We start from the raw sequence: 25,685 nt of genomic DNA on the forward strand, positions 1-25,685 counted from the left end.
AGACATTAACACATACGCGTGCGAATTTTTCCCTTTTTATTGACTTTTTTGAGGGGTTCGGGAGGCCTCCAAACGTGTAGATTTGCAAAAAAAAACTTGGAGGGTCAAATTTGACACGATTCCAATACTTTTCCGACTTTGGCTAAAACACGAAAACTCCACGACTCCGACTCCACAGCCCTGATATATACAGTAGAGCATTGATTATCCGACCCCTGATTAACCGTCCCATCGGTTAACCGACCGTTCTAGTCGGCAAATTTCAAATGTCCACTAGTGATGTGGCGCTACAATATTTGGCTTTGTCTTGGCTACTTTAATATTATTTTTGTTAAATTTTTGCGTGTTTTAGCTGGCAACACTTGCTCGACCATAAAAGGAAGGCCAGTATTTAAATGAGATTTAATTTTCTAATTATGAGTGGTTGTTTGTTTTGTGAGCAATAAAATAATTTCAAAATAATTTTTAACGATACAATAGTGACAATTATTATTTAAAAAAATTTTTTGCTAGGCTTAATATCGATGAAAATTCAGCGCGAAGTAGATTATTAGCGATATACGAAAATACTAATTACATGGAATACACTAATATACTATAGACTACTAATAATGTATTTTTCTCATTCTTTTCAGTTATCCGATTTTTCAGTTATCCGACCAACCTGAGTTCCCAATTGAGTTGGATAATCGATGCTCTACTGTAGTTTCAATACTTAAATCAAACCATTTAAAGTCAATTATTACTCCATATATTTTTCTATTAGAAAAAAAGTATATATATTAATTTTATATAAATATAATAATATTATTAATAATAAAACATTCTTACCTAAAGAATTTTTATCTTTAACATTTAAAAATCTTATTTAAAACTCACTGAACCAACCAAGCATTGGAAAATAATAGTAAAACGTGTATCTTATAAAATCAATGTTACATCTTATTTTATATATTTGTGAGATCCGATCTCAGAATAAGCCCAAAATTGTTTATTTTCCCCCTAAATTTTCGACTTTTTTAAAATAAATTTGTCGCCTCCTCGTTAAAATAACATTGTCAGAAAAAAGAATCAAATATTGATAAAAACTTATAACTTTCCCCTTTAATATAAACAGTCAGCCCTGGAACAATGACATTCCTCTGCTGCAAGACAAAAAGTTTATAGTTTAAGTCCGAATTTGTCATTTTGTTTTGGTCCCGGGAACAACTTTAACCTCCACCCCTGCAGGACCCACTTTACCTCTCACAATAGAGAATCACATGACTAATTTTTCCCAGCCTGAAGCTATAAAAGCGACTTCTTTCCCCCTCCTCGGGGGAGTCTCACATCGACGGTCTGAACGGATTAAGTCTGCGGAAATGTTTACTTTGTGCCTACGTCGAGATCTACTAGAAGTATGAAACATTAAATGTAAACTCTCTCTCTCCGCCAGTTAGGAGCTAGTGAACTAAATTCATTTCCCCCGATGTTAGATTTTGTATTCTTTAATTATTTTTCTTTTCGTTAATATAATAAATCGTTGTTTCCATTGTTAAATGGTGTCAATTACTCGCATATCGCCTACGCCTCGTCGACGACCCCTTTCACCTCTTCCACTCGACCTGACAAAAGTTATCCCGACCTTTCGGGACCGCATTCGAAATTTAGCCATCTTGACAAGTGAGCAGATTTAACGACCTGTAGCCGAAAAGGGAGAGTTGGCGGTTCCCGACCTTCCCGGCGGCTCACATATTTATTTTTACTGAAATGATTATCTATTAAAAAAGTCTAGAGTTTGGTTTTGTTAATCTGTTTATAATCACTAATCTCGAAGATCTGTTTATAAACAGCTGATAATGTTTAGTAAAAAAAAAACATGATCATTAATCACCTAAACCTGGAAGAACCAAAATTTAGTTTATCAAAAATGAAAGATGTGTTTCCAAAAGAATCATAAATTAATTTTATTTAGTAGTACAGTATAAATTTACAAAATTTTGATGGCAAAATTAGACTTACAACAGTCTCAAAGAGAAGAAAAACTTACTACAGTCTTGAAAAGAAGATTCAACTATTTCAAAGAGAAGAAAGTAAGTTTTCTTATATCTATTAAATTTTATATTCTTTTAGAAAAAGACTTTTTTATTTGAATTGAAACACAAGGTGTTATTAACATCTATTATATATATTTCTGAAATGAATTAAATGAATTGAAAAGATTTTTCTAAACGAAAATCTTTTCTGAAATGTGTTCTGACATTATTCAAACATGTTCAAACATGTTCTGNTATATATATTTCAATAACTATAATTTTTAAAAAAATTTTAGATATTGATTTATTTGAATTAAACACCAAACAAAATCAGAGTGTAAAGAGACGTAATGGAAAAACTAAAAAAAAAATGATGAAATAAGAAATAAAAAATTTAAATTTGATCTGGATCTAACTGAAGAAAATGTTAAAAATAATTTTAAAATTCCACCGTTTTTTATTAAACTTGCAGCAAATCAAACAATGGAAATTATTGAATTTCAGGATAACTTTTATGTTTCATTGACGAAAAGAAAGAGGAAAGTATCCACCAAACTAGTATAATATTAATATTAATGAAATGAAAATTTATAAAAAAGCATTTGATGTTATGTATGAACATTTAAGTGATTATATATAGACGTTTAAAAAATGAGTTTTTCCTTTATATTAAGAAAATCAGCATTTGGAGGTTATATTTGATCTTATAGAACAAACATTGTTAATTATACTGATCCTAGTATACTATTTGTAGATATTAGATCTGATATTATTATTCTGTTAAATGATAATTTATTTTCTAGAAAAAAATTTTTAATTTATTTAATTAAAAATGAAGTTTTTAAAATATAAAGAAAATAATATAATAGAGTTCCAGGATTTTTATTTTTCTAATAATCCTGAATTAATTTTATCTCATTATATGGTTAATGATAAATTACCAAATGCATTTGAAAAAATTTTAAGTGTGAGGGACGAAGGGACCCTCACGAAAATGTTATTTTGACCTTTGGTCATTTTGCAATTTCATCATTTGACTTTGATTTTTCTTATCAAGAGCTATCATAAAAAATTGTTTTCCACAGACTTGTTTTTCCTTGTTGAGAATGATCTATCTAGTTATTAATGTGTCACCCGGAACTTTCGATAAATTTTCAATATTAAATGCCAGGCCCTTAACAACAGACTCCTGACATCATAGAAAAAAACCCAGAAGACACCCAAATAACAAGGAAGAGCGATGACAAATCCAGTCATCCTCCAAAGTTCTCCTTTTCAAGAGTTATAACGTGCAAAATACCGTGCCTCTGCCAACCTTATCGTAAGGATACCTTACACACCTAAGTGCCTCAAAACAAGTCAGATACCTCTCTCCAAAGTTGCTCCTGTTACCTGAACTATCTAAATATCAAGAACATTCCATCAAACACCCCAAGAATCCGGACATTAAATCATCCACTCATCAATCCTCGACTTCTTTATAAGGTATTTATCCACACGTGAATATCCTGCAAACTCTCTCTCTCTCTCTCTCTCTCGTGACAGTTAGATTCGATAATCTAGGGATGTAGGCTATATACCAATCCAAGATGTCTATGATCGTATATATCGTGTACTCCTGCTCGTTAAAATAAATTCGTTATTATTATTAATCTGGAATCTGAGGGAATCACTTCCTCGTTTCCCTCTCCTCACCTCTACTCTGAATCCAACTGCTTACTCGCGAACGCTTGCGTAACAACTATCCATTGCAATTTCCGCGTCCTGAGTGACTCAATGGTGTCACATCCTGACGTGGTGTCAAAGAGACACTGACCCTACAGTCACCAAAGTGTTAGGGGCCGTCCATAAATTACGTAAGGTATTTTGGGGTGGGTGGGGATAAAGGATTTCTTACGATTTCTTACTCAAGGGTAAAAGGATAATAGATCACGTCTTACGTAATATTCTTATTTTTATTTTTTGATCTCGTTGAGTGATGGAGTTTTGAATTTAGCTTCAATTTGGCTGTTTCTATTAAGAACGCTCGCTGTCTCGTGTGACTTCATAGAGTAATAACGCTAGCAGATTCACACTCCACATTTTTTGTCATGGGAGAAAGTCCGTGTGGTGGTTTCTTTCTCTTGTTTTTTATTAGAATAAGTGCACCACTCCTATGGATGTTTAACACTAAGAATACATAAACCAAAATACACGATACAAAATAAACATAAAATTAGTATTCGGCNATGTTTAACACTAAGAATACATAAACCAAAATACACGATACAAAGTAAACATAAAATTAGTATTCGGCTTTTAGCAGGGGCAGACTGGTCCTAAAATTTTTGTATGGAAAATTTATCATCGGCCCAGCCCATAAACAAAAAAAATGTATTTTTTTCTATTTCTATTTAAATATATTCAAAATACAACATTGACGAAAATTACAATAAGCACAAGTTTACATTCTACAACATTAATTTTTTACTTAGAAGTTTGCTTTGTTGAGCAATAATATTAATGACATCATCAGAATGTATTTCGTTTAAAAATCCTTCTCCACTGACATTAACAAGAAGGCTTCTAGATTTTCTTGCGAGATCTTAGCCTGCTTTTAATTAATTTTATCATAGAAAAGCTTTGTTCACGGGACACTTGTGTTACAGACAGATAGTAAATATTTGTATGCTTGACCAAGTATAGAATAAGCGCCGCTTAACATGTTATATCTGAATAATATATTATAACAACAAATAGGGCAATTTTTGCAAGCAATGCAGTAAGAGGATAAAATCGCATCTTTATTAGTTTCTACTTGATCATCAGTAGAATGTTCATTTTCGTTTAATTTTATAAAAGTTTCTCTGACATTTTTCTTTAAAATATTCCATGACGATTTAAAATGTTGCAATTCTGAAATAATATTGTGTTGAGTTGCTACTGGATTTATTAAACTGTATTAAAATATTGCTTAATTTTTTAAATGCATTGTCAGGAATGTTTGGTGACGGTCTCTTAAATTTTGGGCTAATGTGCTTTGAACTCGCTGTAAGATGACCGTCGAACTCTCCCCGGTTGCTCTCTCTCCCACCTTCCACGATCTACGATCGAAGACTTGTGAATTTCGTCCGGAAATGCGACAATTAAATCATTTTACACTCGTTTCTGTTTACGAAATAAATCACCGATTTATTAGCTTTAGCTCGACGACTAGTTTCCCATTGGAGAGGGGTGAGGTCCCGGCCTCACACTACAAAATAGATTATTTTTAATTAAATCGTTTGGAATGTAGAAAAATTATTATTGAATAACATTTTTTACTCACCTAAAATAAAGGAAATAATATAAGCGGCCATTAAATTTGTCATGACTACAATCATTGCTTTGGTGGCTAAGTACGAAACTAATAACTCGCATTTCCATAGTTTAGCATTAAGATTCATAGGATTGGTGAATGGTTTCTAACAATGTAAACAAATGACCAATTTTCTCTGTTTAGAAGGCAGTTTTGATTATTTTTCTCCCAGGATGCTTTCTGTTTGGGTCGAATTGGGCTAATGTAGTGTTTGACTCAGGTCGGCCGAACTAATTTAACTTCGGATACGGGTAGGGCCAGGTAAAATAATACAGGCCTACACATATTACACATAAAATTTGAAATTTACCTTACTTAACGAAAAAAATAAATGAACTTTTTAAAATTAAACTTAACCAAACGCTACATTATGTACAGTACATATTTAGAAAAAAACGGCCCAAATTGTATACGGCCCATGTGGAATTTTCCACATTTTCCACATGGCCAGTCCGCCCCTGGCTTTTAGTGAAAACTAAAATGTAAAACTAGAAATTAGAAATAATCTTTTCTTCCATATTTTTTTAACATAATTGTAAAAAGCATTAAACAGTGGCTTCTGAACAAGCTTATCGAGTGGACGTGGCCACTTGAAACCAAGCGTAAAGATTTCTAATTTCAGAATAAGTGTATGTTGATCGAAAATTGGACAATGATAGATCACGTGGTCGACGGTGTCTAGGTTTTCTGTAGAGCAAAAGCAAGAAGCAGTTTCTGCCGGGTTATACATCTCCACGCTCAGTAAGTAGTTAAGCAGTAGCAAACGTTAAATCGCTAAGTAGTGATGAGAACCTACATTCAACACTAGGAAAATAAAGTCGTGTTATTCTACAAGTTTTACTGCTCGACTACTTTTACTGATTCCACTTTCGCATAGCGTTGTCACGAATATAATTTTTAAGACTGCTACGTCAGAGAGGGATGTGAGTGTAGTCCAAGTCAGTTTCTTTTGCAGCTGACTTAGCCTCAATGTTGGCGTTTTCATTTCCTAGGACGCCAGTATGGCCAGGAACAAATATAAAAATTATCTTATTTACAACATTTTTAATATGGTGCTGGATATATGCGATTTTATTGTATTGCAATNATGCGCCAATATACAAAGAAACTTCTTTATTAATACTGGAAATAGATAAAACAATACACTTAGTTAATATTAAAAAAGAAGAAAAAAGTGATTTAAAAAAGAAAATTAAAAAAGTCATTAGCAAAATAATAAGTAAAAATAAGGAAAGGAACCTCGGTATATGACCTTAATCGGTTCCTGATGTTTGGACTTATACTGAATAGGACATATACCAAACCAACCATAAGAAGTAATGTAAAAATGATTAATCCGTTCTCATGTAAAAAAATGGCTGGCTTTAAACACCTCGCTTTCCTGGCTAGTTCCTGCTTGATTTTTCATGAGATCAGCATGTATCTTTTTAGCTTTCTCGCAAATAATTGCTTTCAATACAATGTCGCCAGCACACTGTTTTTCAGTTATCCAAAGCAAAAGCAATTTCTCAACATGATCTAATGTCTTCGATCTCTGTTTAGAAATTGATTTAACCCCTTTTGCAATGTTNGTCCGAGTCAGTTTCCTTTGCAGCTGACTTAGCCTCAGTGTTGGCGTTTTCATTTCCTAGGACGCCAGTATGGCCAGGAACAAATATAAAAATTATCTTATTTACAACATTTTTAATATGGTGCTGGATATATGCGATTTTATTCTATTGCAGTTGGGATTTAATAGAGCTTTCAAGACAGACAGAATCACTATAAATGTTGATAGACAGAGTTTTGTTTGGTAGTGAAGTGGCCCATTGAACAGCTTGGTAGTCGGCATCTTGTTCAGCTTGATAGATTGCGGTATATGGGAGGTATCTGTACCTTCTAACATATTTTTGGCAAAATATGTAAGTTTGGAGAAAGATAGAGATACTTGAGCCGACAAGAAGGGAGCTTTTGGACCCATCTGTGTAGATATTGATGCCTGCAAGATTATCCNTCATATAAAAGCTTAAAATAAACTTGTATTTAAACTTAATTCAGTTTATACTTTTCAATGCGAAACTCAGAATGATGTAATAGCGACTTGTCGATGGTATCATGTACAAGGGGAATCCCCGATTTGCAAAAGCTCACTCTAAAAACAAATCACTGACATCTGGATGTGAAGAGTTAATTTAATTTAATTAATTTACATAGCGTTACATAAAACACAGTCCTTAAGGCCATTTATGAAATTTTTTGTTTTAATTTTTGAAATGTTTTTTAAGTCTCCAAATTTTTTCAAAATATTAAAAAATATATGGCCAGCTAGTGTTCACCCTACTTTAAACCCTTGTCCTCCCGCGACGTCTATGAGAATGCCCCGGGAAAGCTAACTCCAACTGTGTTCAAGCTCATCCAGATGTGTAAACAATGACTCATCGGTGTTAAATTTCACAGAAGGGCGAGACAAAGGAAGTTAAACTTTGAAGCTTTTTCTTCAAAATTAACGCATTTCTTTCGTTTTTTTCAGTTTTAAGTATTTTTTATGTTTAATTACATTTATATCAAAAATTGCTAGGAACTAAAGCGATTAACGTAGATCTAGCTGTCCTTTACATCCATAAACGTTATATGTCAGTGGAACAAATGGAGTGCGCTTTGAGCGTTCCACGATTTTTGGAGACTGTCTATACGCGGGCTTCCTAAACAAGCCTATATGTATGTTTGTCCAAGAAATTTTTGGATGAAATACAAACCGCACAACTTCAAAATTGCATAAAAATAATCCGCATAAAAAGAGACCTTACAGTACAGTGGTGCCTCGTATAACGTACGCCTCGAATAACGGACGCTGCGAACAACGGACTTTCTGTTTAACCGTCACGTGACTCGAGCAACGGACTGGCTGTGAACAACGGACTTTCCGTTCGGCAGTTACGTCAGGCGAACAACAGTCTTTCTGCGAACAAGCGCGAATGATGTTTCCACTCTTTTGCCGTTGCCAATGACAATCTGCTATTTTTATAATACAGTATATTAATATTATTCGAATATATTATTAGTATATCTGAAGTTCAGAGCTCCAGTTGGGATTCGGCTCGCTCCCTTGTTTATTACGTACAGTACATCACCTCAGTGCAGGGTATTTACATTTATTCAAGTATTGTGCAAATTATGGCTTCCAAAAAAAACAAAGGTGATTTCAATTGAAACAAAGCAAGAAATCATCAAAAGGAGTGAAAGTTGACAAAAACTTCCTTGTCAAATGGGGAGAGGTTTAGGAGTTTACCAACACTCATTATCCAAGCAGAGCTGAGACCAACAGGATCAATGATTTCTACAATGACACCCTTGCCCGTCATTTCCGACAAATGTTGAAAAAAATAAACAGATGACCTTGGACATGCTTTTCAAGAAGCCAGCTGCCAAGAAACAAAGGATGGAACAAGAAGAGTTGACCCTGCAAGCTCCTGTAGCCTCTCCTGAATCTGATTCCGATTAAAAAACAATAAAAAGAGACCTGCTGCAATGTGTAAAAAGTCTGTATCTGTATGAATGTGTGAAGAAAGTGTTCCTTCACCTCCTCCTCGCGACATCTGACTACCCGGCATAATTGGTGATTGCTCCATTTTCAGTTTTTTAATAGTACAGTACGGTTAATTTATGCTACGGAACGAATTACATGTTTTAACATGTATTTCTATGGGAAAATGCGTTTCGTATAACGGACTTTTCACTTAACGGACGTGCACCTGGAACGGATTAAGTACGTTATACGAGGAACCACTGTATATATATATTTGGTTGTATTTTACTTTTTAAACTTACAAACACCACCATGCCAATTGATTAAGAAAAATATAAATACGTCAAGAAAAAAAATTTGTTCGACATTTTCACGATAAAATTTATGAAGATATAAGATGGCTTTGTGGATGCATAAAAATGCAAAAATTGTTTTTTTGGCGTCGTCTACTATTTTCAAATAAAATTAGTGTGTGGAATAAGAATGACTTTGACGATTCAAATAATTTGAGTAAAGCTGGCAAAAGACAAAAATCGTAAATCTCGCATCGATTCTTTCGTAAAATGAAGCAATTCGGAAATCAAAGCTGAATAGAATTTAACATTAGCAAATAATATAAAATAAATATTGAAAATTATAACAAAGTTACGGCTAATAGATATATTATATCTAAATTAGTAGATGTCATGTAAAGCAAGAATTGGCATTTAGAGAGCATAGGGAATCTATTGAACATAATATAACAGAGTTAATTATATTGAACTTGTTTATTTATTAAGTGCGTCAAATAATCTATTAAAAATACAGTGGTACCTCGTATAACGTACGCCTCGAATAACGGACGCTGCGAACAACGGACTTTTTGTTTGGCCGTTACGTGACTCGAGCAACGGACTTTCTGCGAATAAGTGCGAATGATGTTTCACTCTTTTCCATTGCCAATGACAATCTGCTATTTTTATAATATTCTCATTTCTCATTTCTCATCGACAAAAGTGGAGTGCTTTTGCTCTTCGCTTTTCACTCCAGAAGAAACAGTGTGGTTGGTCGCATAGCGACCGAAGAGTCGGTCTCATCGAAGACGACCAATCCGAGGAAGATAAAAGAGAGGTCACAAAGCAACCAAATCTGGCCTTATAGGAGACGACCCCCGCGAGAAAGGGAGACAGAATGCCTTCCGGGAGGACTTGGAGGGAAAGCTGGCCCCTATTCAGGCGTCATTGGCAAGGAGGAAAACCCGGAAAAACTCCCGATTCCAGTTCGTCCGAGTTAAGCGCGAACCCCCGATCGAACTCCGGTGTTTAGGGTCTGGTCATTTTTATAATATATTAGTATTATTCGAATATATTATTAGTATATCTGAAGTACAGAGCTCCAGTTGGGATTCGGCTTGCTCCCTTGTTTATTACGTTACAGTACATCACCTCAGTGCAGGGTATTTACATTTATTCAAGTGTTGTGCAAATCATGGCTTCTAAAAAAACAGGAAGGTGATTTCAATTGAAACAATGCAAGAAATCATCAGAAGGAGTGAAAGTTGACAAAAACTTCCTTATCAAATGAGAAGAGGTTCAGGAGTTTACCTACACTCATTATCCAAACACAGCTGAGGACAACAGGATCAATGACACCCTTGCCCGTCATTTCCGACAAATGTTGAAAAAGATAAACAGATCACCTTGGACATGTTTTTCAAGAAGCCAGCTGCCAAATAACAAAGGGTGGAACAAGAGGAGTGTAATCTGCAAGCTCTGGTAGCCTTTCCTGAATCTGACTCCGATTAAAAAACAAAAAGAAGAGAGCTGCTGCAATGTGTAAAAAGCAGGGCTGTGGAGTCGGAGTTGGAGTCAGAGTCGTGGAGTTTTGGTGTTTTAGCCGGAGTCAGAGTCGGAGTCGTCAAAAAATCCGCCGACTCCGACTCCTTTTTACTTACCAACTTGTTATATATATAAAACGGAAAAGTATTGGAACAGTGTCAAATTTGACCCTCCAAGTTTTATTTTCAAATCTACACGTTTGGAGACTTTCCGAGCCCCTCAAAAAAGTCAATAAAAGGGAAAAATTTGCACGCGTGTGTGTGTTGGCATCTAATTTGTTTAATTTCTTTATTTTTTGTTCTGAGATATTAAACAATATCTCAGAATGGGTAAAGTTTAAGAAATGAAATGTGGCACTGTAGCTTGCGTATAACGGGGCATTAATACTATTAAATTTTGGTCCTTAATTAAAGGTCGACAGGGTGAAGACATAAAAGGGGTCGTGTGTCATATCTCTTAATGAATATTTTACTCGTTATTAGAGTTTAAAATTTTAAAAAAATAAAATAAAACTAGTCTCTACCCTCAAAGTAAGTTTTTTCGCCGTTTTATAATAGTACAGTTAAACTTATTAAGATATTCTCGCCTAAGATGTTAGAATGTAAATGGGGACACGATTTAGTTCAACCACTTTAACGCTTAATAACTAACTCCCGTGTTAAACCATCCGACTCCGATTCCGACCACTCCGACCACAGAAATTATTAGGCTTCAAACGGGATGAACAAAACCGTGCCTCCCACACACAGTCTAACATCTACATATATAGAAAAAACCTCGAATCTTTTGCGTATCTCGAAATTTCGAGGTGTCCCGAGTCCAAAAATGTAAAAATTTGGGAGGGGTAATTTTTTGACCGAGCGCTACACGTTTCCTCTGTTAAATAAAACAACCGGAAAAGCAAAAATTATCGAATACATATTTATATATTACTTAGAGAAGTCTTTTAGCTTTGGAAAAAGTTTCTACGCTCTATCTTTATTAGAACTCTACTTATTGAATTTTTTATTTTGAGGTCACGTGATGACATGAGAATTTCCGGGTTACTTTCGGTAACAAGTCCGCCCCTGGTCGGAGTCGGAGTCGGAGTCGGATGGTAAGGAAAAGTCGGAGTCAGTAGATTTTTACACGACTCCACAGCCCTGGTAAAAAGTCTGTATCTGTATGAATGTGTGAAGAAAGTGTTCCTCCACCTTCTCCTCACAACATCTGACTACCCGGCATAATTGGTGACTGCTCCATTTTCATTTATTTACAGTATGGTTATTTTATGCTGCGGAACGAATTATATGTTTTAACATGTATTTCTATGGGAAAATGCGTTTCTTATAACTTTTTACTTAACGGACGTGCACCTGAAACGGATTAAGTACGTTATACGAGGCACCACTGTACATTTAGAGAAGTCTACGGTTTTTACTGGCTTATCGAACAAACGAATCGAATGGACCCTAGACCATGAATGACTGATCGCCTTTGAAAGTCGGCTTCTTACAGAAACACAGCTTTTCTATCATCAAATGTCACGGTACGCCACTGTTACCTGTATTATTGTTTTTTTATATTTTGCCTCCAAGTGCAAACCTTGTGTTTACCAAAAAATGGTACTAAGAAAAAACGGTACTAAGAAAAAAAAATCTAAATTGTCGTAAATTTTTACTTGTCAAAATTTTTTACATCTCAGATGTTTTTGTTTGGATTTTATAATACATGGAGCTTGTGGAGACGTTGGCCCGTAACAGTGTTTTATGTCATCCTGGGTTTAGCGGCTATCAATGCATATACAGTATATTATACAAGGAGATAACTCAAAAACATTCTCGGGTAAAAATATCTTCAAAAGCTAGCAGAAGAACTGCATCAAGAGTAACTACAGAAAAAAAACAACTTACTCCAACCATTCGAAACCGTAAAAAGTCTGGAAATTCACCTTTTCCATCAAGAAAAAAAGTAGAAATTGTAAGAGAATCCGCTACCGAATTAATGGCAATCGCACAATGTAATTCTGTACTTTTAGCAAAGTTCCAGTTTAGGAAATTGCACAGTAGAAATTCAGTTAATGTGTTTGATGTGCAGTAAAAAAGTATTGACAGAACAAATTATTTTTTTGTCATTTATGACTTTTGATAGCAAAACATTATATCCGGATTTATGTATAATAAAAATACAAGTCAAAATAAATACATCAGAATTTAGTTGCAATTTTTCTGTTACAGGTCAAAATGTTCGAGGATTCTTGGTAAAAACAAAGTCCGGCGTTTTCAGTGTTACATTTTAAGCATCATTCTATAAACAAATCTTTTTAGGGTATGCAGGTATTAATGGGATTCACTCCTCCGTAAATAATATAATTACGAAATTGTCGAAGACAAATACAAGTACTGTACATTTTTTTAATTAGTGCATTTATTTCAATACATATTTCATATTTAGAGTTTATTTTGATACAAAAAGTTTCAATAAAGACTTATTTTCGTAATACGAAAAAGAATTTTTTAGTTCTTACACTTATTAATGTTAACATAACAGGTATAACAAATATTGCATGAAAGGCAGTTAGAAAAGCTATCAAAAATACTATTTTGACAAATGTTGTAAACGCGTACATTTTGTGTATTAATAAAACTAAAATTCCTAGAACCGTGGACAGAGTCCCTTGCAGTATTGGAAAACCAGTTTTGTATAAGGAGTTTTTAAGCTTCTCTTTATTGCTTTCCTCCGAACTGCGAAAATACGCATAGCACACGTGTGTGGGATAATTGATACAAAATCCTGCACACAGGATTAAACTCAACATGGAAACCATGTCCAGATTGACTCCTAATACATTCATATAACCTAAAGTTTCGATCATTGTAGAGACGATGCAGATTGTTTCAACAACTACACAAGTAATACTGGGAATGAAAAGGATGAAAATAATGATCGTACACAAGGCAGTTACCCAAAACAATTGGTAGGTTACCTGTCTGATTATTAAAGTTTGTTCAATTATATTTGTTAGGAAGTGATGAAAAATGACTTTAAATGGAGTTTTTTTTTCCATTTTCCGTAAATAATCCGTCAGTTTTTGGTCCGTTCGTATATTATGAATATTCTTTGCCGTCACGAAAAATCGGCTGCAGGTAATTTCGGTGTAATTTTTATTAAAGACAATATCATTAGAAAAGTGTTCGGCTGGCTTCAATTTCAAGAAGACGTTGCGCAGTCCGTCGATAAAGTCTTGTTTTTTCGACAAGTCGTAACCTCTAAGAGAATAACGAGCGATTTCCTTCTCCTGAAATTCTTTATAATACTTCAACCAGGACATTGTCAAACGTGAATCGGCGATATTCGGGTGATTTTCCAATGCTTTGAATAAATTATCGAGAGATTTCTGAACTTCTGGAAGTGAATAATCCACAGTTTCGTTAATGATAATATGAATTGGATACGGATATTCCGAATAATAATTATAATATATTCGAAACGATTCAGAGACTTCGGAGTTACGAGGATAAAATTTTTTCATGTCTAATCCGTCTTTTAAAGTGGTGACTTTCCAAATTCCAAGAGATAAATTTAATACGTACAAAAGCAGTATAATCGCTTTTGACGAAGGATGGAATATAGTCTCTCCGATTTTATCTCTGAATATTTTCATATAAAAGTCTTTCGAATTTCTTTCTTCGTAAGTTCTTTCTTCTGTAACTAAAAAAGAAAACTGTAAATTGTTATATTGTAGTAGTAGTAGTGGTTCGGGCCATACTGATCACAAAATTAAAATTACAATAAAATTTTTAAAATTGCAAATAAAAATTTGTCGAATGGAATTATTTGAGATCACAAAAGTAATCTTTCGATCACAAATCTTAATTTTATTTTAACAATAAGACAAAGTTTAATATATTCTTGCTAATTATTATAAAATTAATTTGCAATAATAATTTTTACAATCTGTTCTAATATGCAAGTAAATTAAAACACGACAACTTAAAATAATAATATAACAATAAGGCAAAGTAAAATAGGGAAATAGTTCGATATAATAATTATTTAAATTATATTTGTTACTCATTTATTAAATATCGTAAAGAGAACAATGCTTTTTAAAATATTTGTGGTAATAACAAATTTTTTGTTATTATTCAATCTTAGACACCAAAAGAAGTTCGATGTCTAAATACTTGTAGTTCTAGTTTTTAAAAAGTTTTTGTCTATAAAATTTAATCTAATTTCAAAGTTGCTAATTTGAAATACCCTTTTTCCNATTACTATATATATATATAAATTATTATTTTAAATAAGATTTTAACAAACAACTCGTTGTGGATTCTTTAAGTCTTTTCATATACCCCTGTGATCAAACAGTATCGTGAATGGTTTCAATAAAACAGAAGATTTGATTTGAACTTATTCATCAAAATTTATTTCGTCCTCTTCAAATAATCCCTTCTACTTCCAATACACTTATACCAATACACTTATACCAACGTTTACTCCAATCCTCGAAATATTCTTGGAGTCGATTTCGTGAAATCGCTTCAGGACTCGCAGTGAATTTTGTTTTGTAGCATCAATTCACCCAAAACGCTGAAAACGAAATTTTAGTGGGGGAAACAGGAAAAAGTCAGACAGTGCCATATCGGTTGAATTCGGAGTTGCGCAACCGTATTCGTTAAACTTTTGACCAGAAATTCTCCAAGAAATCGAGCATCGTGAGCGGATGCATTATCGTAGTGCAAAATCCACGAGTTTTTTCGCTACAAATCCGTTCGTTTTCTAGGAATTGTTTCACGCACTCAATGAAAAACGCTCAATTAATACGTTTTGTTGACAATTTGGCCAGCCGGAAGGAATTCGTGTCGCACAGCACTACGCCACTCGAAAAAAACAATCGATACGATCTTGATTTTTGACCGATTTTGACGCGGTCTTTCGAGCGCCCTTCACTCGATTATTCAACTGTTTCGATGGCAAAGGCGTAGATCCACGCTTCAACATCCGTAATGATGCGTTTTACGAACGATTCGTTTTGAGAAAGCATTTGGCCACTCGAAAACGTTGTTATTTTTAAAAAATTCAATGTTTTCGGGACGACTCGAGAAGCCATGTGCCGCTAGCCCAAACGATTCGTTAAAATCGCTTGACGAGATCAAAATTACACCGTAACATATTCAGTATTGTCGTTAATTTTTAAAAGACGATAATTGAGAACCTAATCTTCGACTGGAGCGACGTGTTGTTCATCAGTTAAAGTGGATAGTCTACTGGGGCATGGTTCGTTTTCGACGCGTTCTCTGACTATTCCGTATATCTTGTACAGTTCGAAAACACTTGTTTTTCATAGAATTGCGTCACTAGAAGCTTTTTACAACAACTTTGTAGCAGTAGTTTTGTTGTGAGAACAAAATTTTATGCATGATCCTTGCTAGATTAAGGTCAACATTTTGAAAAATCTCCGGTACAAACAGTTCTTTACACATAAAACTAGCATTTATTTGCCAACGAAAACAGGAGATATCATACGGATTGATGCTAAACATCGATGAAAGTCTTACCCAATGACGAAAAAAATGATAGCGTCTTCTTGCACAAGTGCAGTTTAATTAAATGAACCGTTTTCAATACTTTTTGATCACCAGAGTATAAGCATATTTTATTATAGTTAGAAATATAATCGAAATACACAATATTTTGCAACTTTTTCTTACGTCTACCATAAAACATATAAAATTTTTAAATATTTATTCATACCAGTTAAATAGAAAGTGTGTCGTCGTTTTTCTTCACTGTATCCACTTATAGCCACGCAACCTCCAAAAAACGTTAATTGATAGAGATAAGTGAAAACTAAACAGGTTAAAGCGTAGATGCAGTAAAATTTCACAATAGGAAACGGTGCTAATAATCCAACGGAATACGACAGAATATTCGTTAGAGAAGCGATGGTAATTGGAACCGATGCTTCCAAGTACGTTTCTTCCATACGTTTCTGCACATTATCCGCTACGTTCGTACTTCTCCAACACGCTATCAGAACGTAAGCATCGTCGACCTCTGTCACTAAAAATAGTTTAATTTCATAAGTAAATGAATATTAAGTGAACGAAATAAGTTTTATCTACTCCGACCTAAAAATGTATCAAATTTAAATTCCTTACGACACTTTTTTCGACACGAAAAGAAGGAAATATATATATACTGTATATATTTATTTATAACTGACGCACCGGGAATCAATGAATTGTCACGAAAGGTTTGAACAACTAACAAAGAGAAAGCCAGACATTCGGGTCTCCGATTCGAACGAAACTTGGTGAGCACGTAGTCCCAAACACAAACAATTCCTTGTCCAAATAATAAGACCCTCTTTACAAGCGTTTGCAATAATAGAGTTTCAGAAAATTGAAACTCTATTATTGCAAACGCTTCAGGTCAGGGGTGGCCAAAACGTGGCGCATTGGACGATTGCAAGTGGCGCTTCAGTTAGTTCTGAGCAAAATTGCCAGATTTGGCATTTTTGCAATTAAGAATATTATATAGAAAAATAAATTTTTTATAGTCTGTCTTGGCAAGTTCATTTGTTGCACAATTCGTTACAGTCTATTTTGCAGATAAAATGAGTGTTCTCCACATAGTAAATTACAGTGTATGCATGTATTTTGAGTCTTGCGATCTTTATTTCCGATCAGTTTACAGGCGTGTAAATGGCCGAAAACATTTATTGTGATTAAAGTTATTCCAAGCTGATCTCGTTCTCAGTGCCAATAATTGTGGTGCAGAGTAATCTTCACCAAACGAGACTCTGGCAGCAATAGCACCATCATGAAGCAATCACTCTCTTCTACAGATCATTGTTGACTATTGTAAATTGGTGCTTCAATAAACTGTCATAAATTAATTAATTCAACTGTGTGATTAAGTTATTCCTTTTTCTCCTGTAAGCGAAGCAGATTTATTCTTATCTCTATTTATCAACCCCTAACATTGAACGTAAGACTATAAAAAGTGTTTGAGTTATATGGTGCATCTGAACTTGTCTGTCAAAAAATTGGTACATGGTATGCAAAAGGTTGGTCATCCCTGGTTTAGGTTATAAGTCCGGAAGTTTCACATTTCTTTGGAATGGTGACAGCGAGTGGGAGAACAGAAGCCGTATTCTGGTCATCGTCTCTCGTCTCTGAGAGGCATTGTCTACGTCACAAGCTGACCGTGATTGGCTAATAATTTGGTTACGTCTCGAGAGATCATCGAGTCTTTCCAAATGCGTTTCTGGACGACTTTTTCTATCGAAGATTCTCTCGTCTCCCAGAAATGAGCGGATAGTTGTCTTTCGAACGGTCTTTCGTCTGTTGCATCGATTTCGTTATATCCAATATGAACGACTGAATGCTATACGCTCTGTACAATCGTATTAGAGAACGTTCTCAATCTCGGGAAAGAATGTTTCGAAAGAGAAAATATTTCTAATTTTTTTCAGTGCCTACCCAGGAACAATGTTCGCTCTAAGCTGCTCGGCTGCGCGGCCACGCACTGCTTAAATTGTTGCCGCGCACGAGAATTTATGTGCAGCGCTGACGAGCATGCACACCAATTTGTATTGTTGTTTACTTATTTCGCACTCTGTAACATAATTATCGCTGCGTATATTTCGATTATATACATTAAATCATTGACAAAAGATAATATTTCATATAAAAGTATGTTTTAAAATAAATTTTAACCTTTACTTTATAATTAATTATTTTTATTTTTATAGGAAAAAATAAGATTTTATAGGTCTATATATATGCTGAGAAAAATTTTTTGCTCAGAGAAGTATATGTTCCACTCATCTACAAAAATAAAATTAGAGGGAACATTGCTCGGGAACGCCACTGATTCTATCGTTTTTAATTACTCGTATCCTACATCAATTACTGTACTAAACTATTGAATATGATGAAAATCTTATTTATGTAAATGTTTTTCGACATATTACCATGTAATTTCTCCTTAACTAAGTATGCACGCTTTTCTGATTTAGGTTATTAAAATTTTTATTTGTTAAGAGACAATTTGGCATTACAATCTGTAAAAACGTTATGAAACAAAAAACATATATTCGTCAAAATTACGTGCTTTACTTGAACTCGCGCTTTCCTTACTACGTGATCTATAATTAGGTTCTCTGCATTTTCGAAAATTTTACAATTTCATGTGTAAAAATTCTATACCGTGTTGCGCGTGCAGATAGCTCGAACATGCAGCGCTTTTTTTGCCGTAGAACTCAATGGAACGGCGTTCTACCGCCTTTTTCGATATATTTTAAAAGTTTTAAGAAAAGTTTTGAAAATTTGATATTTAGTCCATGTTCAATCGCTCTATTGAGCATAGAAAATCGGCAACAAAATTATTAAGACGGTCCTGCTCCTGCTTGTGTGCCGAATCTCGTGTACGATGCATGTAATATAATTTTAGCAATGAGATGAGCGTTCTACCATTTTTTTTCCCGAAAAAAAGTACTGCGAACATCTATAATCAACCTAATAGAATCGTGATGTCGACAACAAAGACGAAATCGTTACGAACTACCAGAATCGCCGCTGCCGTTACCAATGATGTCAAAACGAGAGACGAGATTCTTTTCTCGTTTGGACGTCATTTGTTTCTGAAAGAAGAGACGAGAGTTAAGTGACCAGAATATGGTCCCTGGTTTAACCACCATGGTCTTTGTTCCGATAGTAAAGAAGTTACGGCCGAAGTTTTCATCTCTAAAGCGTGAACTTCGAACGTCTTGCGTCGCCATCTTAGAAGCCTAGAAATTTGACAATGGCTGCCTTTAGCAGACTCAACAATTCCAGAGCTGTTGAGTAATTTTCTGCCGAACGCCCTCTACAGCTGATTTTGTTTTATTCTGTGCCAAACGCTCTCTCTCTCGGCTTGAACATGTTTGGTGCTTTCATGTCACATTTAGTAGCGCCTTTCATTTACGCTACTTTTCGCTAGCTGCATCTGACCAATGATAGCAGCTTTTTGTTTCAACTCATACATCTCTCATCGTTCAGCAGATGTAATTACGTAACAGCTACCGATTCAAACATCTTTGCTTAGTTATGACTGTTGACTCTGCAGATGTTTAGATATCAGAGGTGTACAGAACTTCTGCTTGCCGTACAAGTTTGAAGTTTTGACTTGGGCCTCAACCTCTCTAGTATGGGTGCTTCGCCCAGTTCGAATCGTTCTAATGAAAGTGTTTTGTCTCATTCAGAAATAATGTACTTATTAATCTTTTTGTGGGTTTCCAGACGAGGTTCGAACTCGAGTAAACCGTGAAATTCTTGCGCGACACAAGATGTAAACAACGAGACTCGGAACGGCTCGAGTATGTGTTAAATTATCTATCAAGGTCTTAGCGGAAGACAAACTCTAACACGAGCGCTCATAAACAGGTAGATCTTTGACTCGCGTGTCTATAAAATGTTGGACGAAATAAACCTTTCGAACAAAAAAAGGGGAATTTTCGATAAATGAAAGATGAAAAATGAGCGTTAAATTCTTACACGTCAAAAAATGGTAACTAACGGCCTGAGTTATGAGTGCAGGTGTTATTATTTTATAAACATCACCGAGCAGAATCGACGAAGAGGTATCAGATGGACACCTCGAATCGGACCTTTCTCGCGACCCGAAAAAGTTTCGTCTTGCACCTGGAGACAAAGGAGAGACCAATCGGGAAGCGAGGAATGAGACGAAGGACCAATCCGAAATGCGAATATTGAAGGAAAAACTATAAAAATCGGAACTTCAAGGTCGAAAGAGAGTCTCCTCTGGATTAAGCCTACAGTTGTGATTGAGATTGTGTTGTGCAGCCGCCGATCACCTAGGACGCCGCAGCTTAACAACGAACTTCTGCATCGTCCAGTGATCCTCGTCTGCCCGGGCTGCGACCAATCACCCGAACTTTCATCGTTTCGCACGAGCATTTTCCGAGATTTGGAATTGTTCAATGACGATGTAAGCATGAATTCGAACAAATAAACGGGTTTTTTTTGTAACACACTTGTACTTCATTTGCCTCCTTCGCCATCGCCCACATACGCGGTTTCCCTAAGGCTCATTCTGACGCGAGATAAACTGTATTCCCCCTTAACGTCGGCAACCTTACATTTCCGAATGACATAGATTGGCGGAAAACATTACTTTTTATCGTCGACCCTAGAAATGGACCAAACAGTACACATGACTTCGTTCCTGTACTTAGAGAAGTTATATATTTGAAAGATATTGTCCATTTTTGGATCTCTGTGGTAACTCTTGTTTTTACTATTAGATTTAAAAGTAAAGCTACGACTAAAGCTCTCTTGAATAAAGGCAACATAACAGTGAAAGGTAAGCCTTGTAATATTACAAACATCGTGAATTGGAGAATAATATCTACAGTACACTGGCTACCTCTTGAATTGTCCCATGACCTCGTGATAAACACTTTATTAAGTTTGGTAAAATAGTTAGCTGCAAATTTGTTAAGTGTAATGTGGTAGGTTCAGAGTAGGTCTAGAGCAGAGGTGTCCAAACTACGGCCCGCGGGCGAGATCCGGCCCGGCAGGAGATTTTATCCGGCCCACGAAGGTTTTTGAAAAATACTGATTTTTTCGCGCGAACCCGTTTGATTTTCAAAAATGTATATCAAAATTTGAAAAAAATGCAAAACTTACTTGTATATTTGATAAAAACATTTTTTTAATTTTTAAAAATAATAAAATTGAAAAATATATACATAAAATTTTACTTAAATTTACAGTCGTAAAAATATTGTTTTGGGCTATTGTTCGGTAACTACCGAATTGGTACGAAAGCAGGCGAATAGCGAAGGTACTTTTTTTATTTTAATTTGTTTTTTTAACTCTTTCCACCCTGTGGGCACTAAGAGGGTCTCTTTTTGCAAGCCCATTATGGGTTCGGCCAGGCCCACGATAGGGCTGCCGGGTGGTGAGGGGCGGGGTCCGACATAACCGAACGGACCACCCCCCGAAATATTCCTGGGGATTTTTCAACGTGTTCGGATTCGAGCCCGAGTCCCCCAGAGCGGTAGGTTGCCACCTTGACCACTCGGCCATCCGGCCGCCCTAGCGAAGGTACTGTACACGAATACACGAATTTTATGGGCATTGTATGTGGTAAAAGAATCGAGAGCATTGTATGTGGCATCTCTGCAGTTGACCTCGTGATTGCCTTCTGTTCTGTTGCGCATGACTCATTTGCAAATTGGTATGTGTAAATTCATATTTAATGCATTACAAACTAATTATTTTGAAGTTTAATATTATTTTTTAAGGTTTAAAACAAGAATTTCAAAAATTATTTTTGATATTGACATGAATTGAAAGGAAATTCGGCTGTTTGAAAATCCATTTAACTGCAACGTTGCCAACGTTTCAAGTCAGTTTCAAGAAATCAAGGAGGAAACTTGCTCGATTTTTACAAATTTTTGAATGCAAAAGAGTTCTAAATTTAAAACAATTTGCTTGTAAATTTATTTCTGTTTCAGACTACCTATATGTGCGAGCAAACCTTTTCCAGGATAAAGTATCTGAAATGAAAGTACAGGACAAATTTATCGGATAATCATTTGCAATCATTGCTTATAATTGGTGTTTCAGATTTTAATTCCAACTTTAATGATAAAGAAATTCTTCAGCAGAAAACACCTTCCATCATTTCCATTAAAAGTTGCAAGAAATAATTTTCTAATTATGTATAATTTAGCCATGTTTGTTTAGTATTGGTGTACCTGTAATTAACTGTAAAAAATAAAATTCAATTCTGCTTTAGTCATAATGAGATTTTTTAATTCATAGATTCATGTGACCCACCGCAAATGTATTTAAATCCCAATCTGGCCCTTGCGGCAAAATGTTTGGACACCACTGGTCTATATCGTTAGACGTAAATTCTCTTTCCTCTCAAACAAGGCGCATTATTTCTCTTTAATGTTATGAGAAGGAAAATACTCGGAGGATTGTATCACTTCTTTTATCATTAACATATCTAATTTATTTTTTAGATTTTCCAGTTCTGCCCTTAAGTATCCCGAAAGGTCGTATGTATATTTATTATTTATATGTCATGTATAAATTTGCCAGATTTATTTTAAGTAACAAATTAATGATAAAAATTAGTTTTATTTTACAATGTTTGATATTTACGTTTTTTCTTCTAACATATACTTAGGAGGAGTTCAACATTTCAGCCGAAGAATTGCGGATGAAATCTGAAAGTTTGGAAGAATGGAGGGAACATTTACTACTGAGAAAATGGATTTAAAAATCGNTTTTTTAATTTTTAAAAATAATAAAATTGAAAAATATATACATAAAATTTTACTTAAATTTACAGTCTTAAAAATATTGTTTTGGACTATTGTTCGGTAGCTACCGAATTGATACGGAAGCAGGCGAATAGCAAAGGTACTTTTTCTATTTTTTATTTTAATTTATTTTTTTTTATTCTTTCCCGCCCTGTGGGCACTAAGAGGGCCTCTTTTTGCAAGCCCATTATGGGTTCGGCCAGATCCACAATGGGGCTGTCGGGTGGTGAGGGGCGGGGCCCGACTTATCTGAACGGACCACCCCCGAAATATTCCTGGGGATTTTTCGACGTGTTCGGATTCGAACCCGGGTTCCCTAGAGCGGTAGGTTGCCATCCGGCCGCGCTAGCGACGGTACTGTACACGAATATACAGATTCTGTGGGCTGTTTTTGTATTAGTGTGAGTAGCGGGGGAAAAAGAATCGAGAGCATTGTATGTGGCATCTCTGTAGTTGACCCCAGGATTGCCTTCTGTTGTCTTCTGTTCTGTTGCGCATGACTCATTTGTAAATTGGTATGTGTATGTTGTATGGTATTTGTAAATTGGTATGTGTAAATTGGTATATTGGTATGGTATTTGTAAATTGGTATATTGGTATGGTATTTGTAAATTGGTATGTGTAAAAACAAAAATTTCAAAAATGATTTTTGATATTTTTGTTTTAAATCTTAAAAAATAATATTAAACTTTAAAATAATTAGTTTGTGATACATTAAATATGAATTTACACATACCAATTTACAAATGAGTCATTGCGCAACAGAACAGAAGAACTCTTTAGAAGAGTTAGAACTCTTTTGCATTTAAAACAATTTGCTTGTAAATTTATTTCCGTTTCAGACTATCTATATGTGCGAGCAAACTTTTTCCAGGATGAAGTATCTGAAATCAAAGTACAGGGCAAATTTATCGGATAATCATTTGCAATCATTGCTTATAATTGGTGTTTCAGATTTTAATCCCAACTTTAGAGATAAAGAAATTCTTCAGCAAAAAACACCTTCCATCATTCCCATTAAAAGTTGCATGAAATAATTTTCAAATTATGTATAATTTAGCCATGTTTGTTTAGTATTGGCGTATCTGTAATTAACTATAAAAAATAAAATTCAATGCTGCCTTAGTCATAATGAGATTTTTTAATTCACAGATTCACGTGGCAAATGTATTTAAATCCCAATCTGGCCCTTGCCGCAAAAAGTTTGGACACCCCTGGTCTAGAGCATATCTTTACTGATAAACTACGAAGTAAGCTTGAACTAAAAAAGTACATTAAGTTAGAATCGCTACATTACTTCATTAAAGTGAAACTTATGTCCGGAGCAGTTTATGCTCTTCTATGCTACCGATGGAAAAAGATAGCCACCAACAAAGGGAATGTGCTGTTCCAAAATGCCAAATATATCGCATATATGACCATAGCCAGCATCAATGTAAAGCAGTGTTCCGCAAACGGTGTGCCGTCACAAAGGTGTAAGGTGGGACGTGAACTTTTACATATTCTATTAATTTCAAGCTTTATTTATATATTTTTATCACAGTTGCTGTGCTTTTTATGCTTGTATTTCATTCTCTGCCGCAGCAATGATGAAATAAGACGATGTTTGTTTATTCATTATTACAAGCAACGCATTAATATGTTTTCTAAGAAATTAAATGTAAAATAAATTTGCTCACAAGTGTTGGTCTGTTTAATAATAATAATAATAATAATAGGTTCTTGGCATTATGTAATTCTATTAACAGTATCATAGCATACGTTTTTGAGGAAAATAACATTTTGGTGTGCCGTATTGAGTCATAGGTNTAATAATAGGTTCTTGGCATTATGTAATTCTATTAACAGTATCATAGCATACGTTTTTGAGGAAAATAACATTTTGGTGTGCCGTATTGAGTCATAGGTGTGCCGCAAGAAGAAAAAGTTTGCGGAACACTGATGTATAGGATTATATTTGTATCTAAACTAGAAAATAAAACACATTATGGAGGAGGTTGATACAGAGTTTTGTGGAAGTGAAGATAACAAAGGCATTAATCTAACCATTACCACAGGCAATACAGTCTGTAAAGAAATTATAAACTCAAGTGAAATTTCTCTGTGTTTTAATTTCTTTTCATCCACAGTTCGTTGTTGCTATATCTAATGATTTTAATTAGTGTTACGAATTTATAATGAAATAAACAAGTCTTTGTATTGTATCATTTTAATAAACAATCAAAAATTTTAATTGTTACAATTTTTTGTTGTAAACAATTTATAAACTCAAGGGTGAAAACTGATTATTACAGTTGAATGGAACAATCCATTCAACTGTAATAGTAATGTAAATTAGTATGTGTAACATTTTGGGTGAGTCTGAGAATTCAAACTAAAAAAGTGACAAAAATGCCAAGGGGAATAACCCTAACTGAAAGTGAAATATGAAAAATCTATTTCTTTAAGGGAAAAGGATGGCCAACTCGAAAAATTGCTTCAAAACTTGGTAGATCTCAAACTGCAGTACAAAATGTACTAAAAAAGGGTGACAATTATAACAAAATTAAACGTACAGGACGAAAACCAAGTCTGCAGCCTCATGACCATTGCCGCATTGCTAGTCTTGCAACAAATGAATCATTGTCTACTCGTGAGATAGCTGCAGTTTTACCAACTCCAGTGTCCCACAAAACTGTGT

The 25,685-nt window shown here is 34.7% G+C and overlaps 1 protein-coding gene across 1 annotated transcript in view; it reads right to left on the reverse strand.

Moving 5' to 3' along the window:
• Nucleotides 1-13,180: 13,180 nt before the first annotated feature.
• Nucleotides 13,181-25,685, reverse strand: part of LOC111614704 (patched domain-containing protein 3-like) — a gene marked incomplete at its 3' end in the record, with an annotated part of 27,982 nt that continues 15,477 nt past the window's right edge. The window contains exons 2-3 of the mRNA XM_023356070.1: nucleotides 16,411-16,719; nucleotides 13,181-14,364 (exon numbers count right to left, since the gene is read on the reverse strand). Coding sequence (XP_023211838.1) covers nucleotides 13,181-14,364; nucleotides 16,411-16,719 — 1,493 coding nt within the window. The remainder of the gene's footprint in view (nucleotides 14,365-16,410; nucleotides 16,720-25,685) is intronic.

Source organism: Centruroides sculpturatus, unplaced genomic scaffold, assembly GCF_000671375.1.
Source record: "Centruroides sculpturatus isolate CEXI.00-Female unplaced genomic scaffold, Cexi_2.0 scaffold2183, whole genome shotgun sequence".
In the NCBI taxonomy this organism is placed as follows: Eukaryota; Metazoa; Arthropoda; class Arachnida; order Scorpiones; family Buthidae; genus Centruroides; species Centruroides sculpturatus.